The sequence below is a fragment of the Dermacentor silvarum genome, chromosome 8, assembly GCF_013339745.2.
Source record: "Dermacentor silvarum isolate Dsil-2018 chromosome 8, BIME_Dsil_1.4, whole genome shotgun sequence".
NCBI lineage: Eukaryota > Metazoa > Arthropoda > Arachnida > Ixodida > Ixodidae > Dermacentor > Dermacentor silvarum.
Window position 1 is genome coordinate 4826702 of NC_051161.1, and position 6000 is coordinate 4832701.

The 6000-nt window shown below is 42.2% G+C and overlaps 1 protein-coding gene across 4 annotated transcripts in view; it reads right to left on the minus strand.

The window, feature by feature from the left end:
* LOC119460537 (GRB10-interacting GYF protein 2-like) overlaps positions 1-4026 on the minus strand; it is a 34813-nt gene extending 30787 nt beyond the window's left edge. Inside the window, exons 1-2 of one of the 4 annotated variants that reach the window (XM_037721462.2) lie at positions 3686-4026; positions 1356-1471 (exon numbers count right to left, since the gene is read on the minus strand). In XM_037721462.2, coding sequence (XP_037577390.1) covers positions 1356-1471; positions 3686-3729 — 160 coding nt within the window. In that variant the 5' untranslated portion in view covers positions 3730-4026. Of the gene's footprint in view, positions 1-1313; positions 1472-3685 lie in introns of all 4 variants that reach the window. The other 3 variants (XM_037721463.2, XM_037721460.2, XM_037721461.2) reach the window with 3 other exon arrangements.
* Positions 4027-6000: the final 1974 nt, after the last annotated feature.

Here is a 6000-nt window from a genome sequence, read left to right on the forward strand (position 1 = left end):
GTAGTTCGCCGCCCCTAGTGCCATGCTCTGCAGCTGGCTCACAGCACGTAGCATACAAATATCACCCGCACTGCACTCAACAAAGTTGCGGACGATGTTCACGGAATCAATAACTGCCGCGAAAGCGGGCGTGGGGGTGTTTTGACTTCAAAAATTTTGACTTGCTGGATATACCGGACAACTTCTACTCTTCTAACAACTGCGTACTTAGTCGCGCGCACCGTATCTTGAAAGCAATCTCCAGACTGCCCTGACCTTTGTATGCGCTGTGCTTTCGCCGCTCAGTTTCCATTGAAGCAATAGATCGCACGAACCTTCGCTCGCTGCGGCGGCCGCGCTCATGCGCACAGACTCCGCACTTGTTAATTCAGCTAGTTGATTTTTTCTTTATCTCTAAAGTTTCGGTTACCATTTTGAACGCGGCGTGTATATTGAGCAGGTGTCTCGGAGACCCATGTCTCAGTGATCGGCGCTAACTCCTGTGCCTTCGTGAGAGCTAAGCGGTGCGAAGCTCGTTGCTTGGATCTCCATGGCGAACTCCGTTGGCGGAGATCGCCAACGCGGTGGCGTTCGTGTCGACTGTACACGGAGACGTCACTACTGCGCAAATCCAAGCAAGTCGATCCCCTCCAAGCGTAGTATGAGGCAGGGCATTATTAGTTTTTTTTAAGCCGCACTAATAATTTTCTCTTTTTTCGGCCTACGAGTTTTTCGGACTATTTTTCAGTCCCCACGAGCTCGGAAAATCGGTTGGCGACTGTACGGAGCGCCCTAACCTAACCGCCGCACATTGCTACCAGCCGTAAACTTCGAATTATCCGAATAGAGCCACGCGGGCCATTCAAATTATCCGGTTGAATTTGCATTGAGAATGACGGGACCGCTCAAATTCTTCGAATTAACCGAAATTTCGAAATTAACCGAGTTCGAATTATCGAGGTTTTACTGTACATAGGTCGCACCAACCAAAAACTCAGAAAAAAAAAAAAAACGCGACTTGTACACCGGAAAATACGGTATCCTTACTTCGTATAGCTGTCGCAATCGATGCTTCGCCTTTCGGGTGAAACTGGGACTTTTTTGTTCATCGTAACTTTAGTGTATCGGGAGTAAATCTTAAACGATAGTTGTATTTCTGTATGAAAGCATGAGGTGCGCGGTACTGTAAAGGATTTTTGTTTCCTCTCTTTTGGTCACGGAAAACTGGTGTGCGTTACAATTGAGGGCGCGTTAGAATTGAGTAAATACGGTAACTCTGACGATGCCAAGGCACTACTGTCGTGGAGGTTAGGTTGGTGGCCTGAGCCACTCACCCATGGCTAACAATCCAGGAGGTGGTGGTGGTGGGGGCACACCTCGAAATTCTTCTTCCCGACGTCGGGAACGCATCTCTTCCTCTTGCCGCTGCTGTTGGAAGAGTGCCTCTTCACGACGACGCCTCTCTTCTTCACGCCTGCGCTCTTCCTCCCGCCTGGAAACAGACATGCACAATTTTACAACATGGCGCATGCATTCTGCAGTGACAATTGTGAGTATACAGTCAAACCCAATTATATCAAACCAGGTTAAATCAAGTTATACCTCATAGAAAAATTTCTGAATACAATCAAACACCTTTACAACAAAGCACTTGGGACGTCCAACACTATTCCTTATACAGGTCACTTCCCATACTGTGAAGCTCCAATGGAGCAGATTAAGCATGTTCGGCAAAATAAAGCTTTTATTCGACAATGAAATCAAAAGATACTTAGTGAAAACTTGAAAATTTTTGTCCGCCCATTTCACTCGACAGAATGTGTGACTGCAGCTGGCTTCGAAGTTCCCGATAGGCTTTGTGGCAATACTCGAAAATGATGCAAGGTACAACCGCAGAGTGGTGAATGCCCCTGTTGCCCCCTTGTCGTAAAAACCTTTAGTTCGTCTGCAGGTGTTCACCTCACTTTTGTGGTTTCACCTATGTTGCAAATGCAAATAATCCTAGAATCTCACAGTAAGGGGTTGGAGGGGAAGGGAATTTACTGATATTACAACTACTGCAGAGCCCGAACCTTCCTACACAGTCTTTGCTTTGGTGTTGACTGGGGCTCCCTATGCACATCACAGTTCACTGGCGGCTACGCAAGGCAGTAACATCGCGGACACCCAAGTTCCTTCTCTGTACAGGCAAATTCATTGCACTGGTCTTCGCTCTAACACTTTCCTGTCCACGCCTATTCACAGTGATAGCCCGCTATCGATGGTTGCAACTAACGATGTGTGCGAATTCGTATTTTGCCACTTTCCAAGCACTTTAGGACAGCTAGCACCGTTTATTGGGTTATTTAGGAACTATTTAGTCAGTTTAGGTTTCCGGTTTTCTTTTTTTGCTGCACGCGAGTATTTAAGCAAGCTGCCCACGCTAAGCCACAAGAAGCTCAACTGTCATCATAATGACAACAGGTCCTCTTAAAGCGCATCCAAAGAAAGGGCGTGCAACGAGTGCTCGGAGTTTCCAAGATGGTGTCGGCGTCGTGCGCTGGTCATGCTTGAAAATGTAACATTCCTACCGATTCTAATGTATCTGCACGCGTTTTTGGACTTCGGAAGCACCACTGACGCGGAATACAACTTCGGTTAGTCAGATTTTGCTTCAAAGCTGCCATGCACCGAGATATCCTGCGTGTTCTAAAGGTCACAGTTCTTACGTGCAGAGTGCACCTTCGGTCGGGATCATTCGCCAGCCACGCAGCGAGTTGAGTTACGCGCGAAAAGACAGCCGGGAGTCGACCTCGGCATTGTGATTAGGTTAGTCATTGAGGTTAACGTTTTTTTTATATCTCAAGAAATATTTTACATAGGATGATGACATTTGCTAGAATAGTGCACAAGTCCTTTGCGTTGCAAATTTATATTCTGAAATTTTTTAGAGGTTTTTCTGTTTGAAGCAACCATGACATTTTTATATAATTTTTTCTTTCTAAAAAATGTTTTAGAAATTTTTTTTCTCAATTTCTTTTTAATAAACATGCTGTTTTAGAATAGTACCGTCAGACAGAGAATTTCTTCCTTAATTTGATACTACACACTTTAGTATGAGCATGCTCTGTGATAGGAAAAAAAGTATTTACTAGACAACCCAAAAAGTGCTGCTTTTCCCATGGGCAGGAAAGTGCTAAAGACATTCACAATACATATGGAAGATACAAATTTGTAATAATTTGATATAAACGTATTTCGTAGTAGAGACATTTGAATGAACTGTGAGGCTGCAGAAAGAATATGTAACAAAATGCATGGTTACAGCGAATATTGAATCCCCACCAGATCAACTCAACTCTACACAGTACCAACCAATTGAGCATCCCCACACAAGCAAGGTGCTCACCATTAGGAAAAAACTGAAAAAATTTCCATGCTTCACTCAAGTGATAGCATTTTGAGGTTTTATCACTCAATGGTTATCTATCAATATCAACAACAGCATCCCGGAGGCCAGGGTTCGATTCCCACCCAGACTGAAATGTACCAAATTTTCTTTTCAAAGTCATTAATTTACTTTGTTTACAAAAACCTCCCGAGAAATTTGACGTCAATCTGAGCATTTCCCGACGTGTTTTTACTCCTTGTGCCATAGGCCATTTTTGGTACTCTTTCAATCACGCGTAATGGGGCATATAATGCTTTCACATTAAAAAGCACTGACCTCATTTCTCGCTCCCGGGCCATAAGGGTGCTCTGCTCCTCCATTCTCCGCAGCTCTGGAAACAAGACAGTGCCATTCGTTCATCAGCACAAAACTGAAGTACCTTCACCCAGCCCACTCACTATGCAGGAGTTTATTACATCTGTAGTAAAACTAATTAGGAGAAAGGTTAACCAGGTTCCAGCTTTCCAGTCTTAACTGAAATACAGCAAAAAGCATATGCTGGCAAAGTCCAGCAAGGTGGAGAAAACATAGAAACGCTGATTTTTACAAGGCTGCAGATAGTTTCTTCCAAGGCACCTTGCATAAATAAACAATGAACTTGCAAGATTAGCTTACTGCAAAAAGATCCTACAATGACTGAACAAACGTAGCCAATTAAATGAGTATATATATATATATATATATATATATATATATATATATATTTCACCCAAATATTTATACAACAAACTGCATATTTAAAAAAATTGTATGCAATAACTGCAGAAGTACGAGCATGAGGCTTCTATACGTTAAGGATAGTAAAAAATTGCGCTCTATTTATATATTTATCTCTTATAGCCAGAATTTTCTTTCAGAAGAACATTTTAATTGCAGTTAGAAATACTTCTGTGCAAAGTAAGAACATCTAAAACTATTCTCACATCATTTGCTACTCTGTGTGAGATTTTTAGACTTCGTTTAAAGAAAACTAAGACTGGCATCTAGCACTTAACAATGCCTTTATATTGGCATGTTTTCGCACTGACAAACTTAGACTTGGCAGGTGAACCGTCTTGTAAGTTATGGCAGTCTGTCGAACAGTTGGTATTGCAGAGATGACAACTTCATTTTATGCCCCTAAATGAATGCAGCCACACGTGTGTCTTGGGAGTTTTTCACCTTCGTTCAAAGCACCATGAGCAAAGCATTGTTCTCAGTGTCACAGATAGCGACACAGTCACGCATTCTTGCTGTATGATTACACACGACCACAAAATCAGAATTTCTCTTGCTTAAGTGTCCCGTTTGGACTTGTGAATTCAGATTCGGTGTGTCACGAATCCGTTACAACAGGCTAGACCATGATAAGAGCTTTAGTTGCCAACACTAAACAGCACCCTTTATTTGAATTTATTGTTTTACCGATAATCTGCAATATTTGACACGCCACCAAGAAACATGCGGTCAAACAACTGAAACTGAAATACTTATTTATAAAGCACACCAAAAAAAAAAGTTATATCAAAACACACAGGCATTTTACATTTACCAAAGGCACCACTGGATGAACAGATGCAACACTGAAGAATTACCATATAGACTGGTGAAAGGGCCGCACTTTTTTTTTTTTTTTAATTTGGGGGGGGCGGCCAAGTTGAGGCTGCGGCCCTCACACAGGTGCAACCATTACGTAGGTCTATACACTACGCATTTATAGCACACTCCAAGTCCTCTGGCTATTCCTTCAAGAGACTAAAGGGACACTAAAGAGAAACGCTAGATTAAGTTATGCTAATAAAGTCTCTTTTCATTAATTTTCATCTAGAGGTTCATTACTAAAACAGAAAATAAAACCGAACTACCGTTTTCTAATTTTCATGTAACACCAGTGCCAATATTGAATTGAATTTGTTGTGCAACAACAAGGTTGCAAGGATGATGACGCAAAAAGCTGCACGCAGCAGCTTGAGGAGAACCTGGCCACCTCATACGTTACTGTAACGTCACAAATGTCAATGTATTTTCCCGTATTTGGGATGTTGTGGTGCTGTAAATGTTCTCCAAATTTGCCAAGTTCAATCTTTGCCTCTTTCAGAGTAGAATGTAGTCCATCTTTACCAACTGGGCCTTAGCAGATGCTGCCAAAATTTATGGCGTCACACTAAGCAGGAACCTTCGTTTTTGCATCTTTTCTGGCTTATCAAGTCTCCTCTGATGTGTGTCTCAGATGAAGACACGCGTCGGATGAAGACCTGTGCCTTGGCCGCACCTCGAAAGAATTTGCGAGGACTTCGCCACTGAAAGCGCTAATCAGTCATGAGATCATGAGAATTGTGGCTTGCGCACTCCTTTTGTACAAAATAGAAACAAATTTGCTGATTCATATAAAAGTGGGTTGATGTAGTGAGCATTTGTTTGTTTTCTTGATACCCTCGATAATTTGACATACCATTAATTCAGTCATGTTTTCCGGTCCTGTGAGTTATAAATTAATGAGGTTTTACTGTATTTAGAACACACTTCATGGGTGCTTTTCATCTTTGACAACACAAGAATCTGGTTCAAATTGGTGTCAATGTGCACAAAAGCTGGCAGTAAAAAGACCTTCA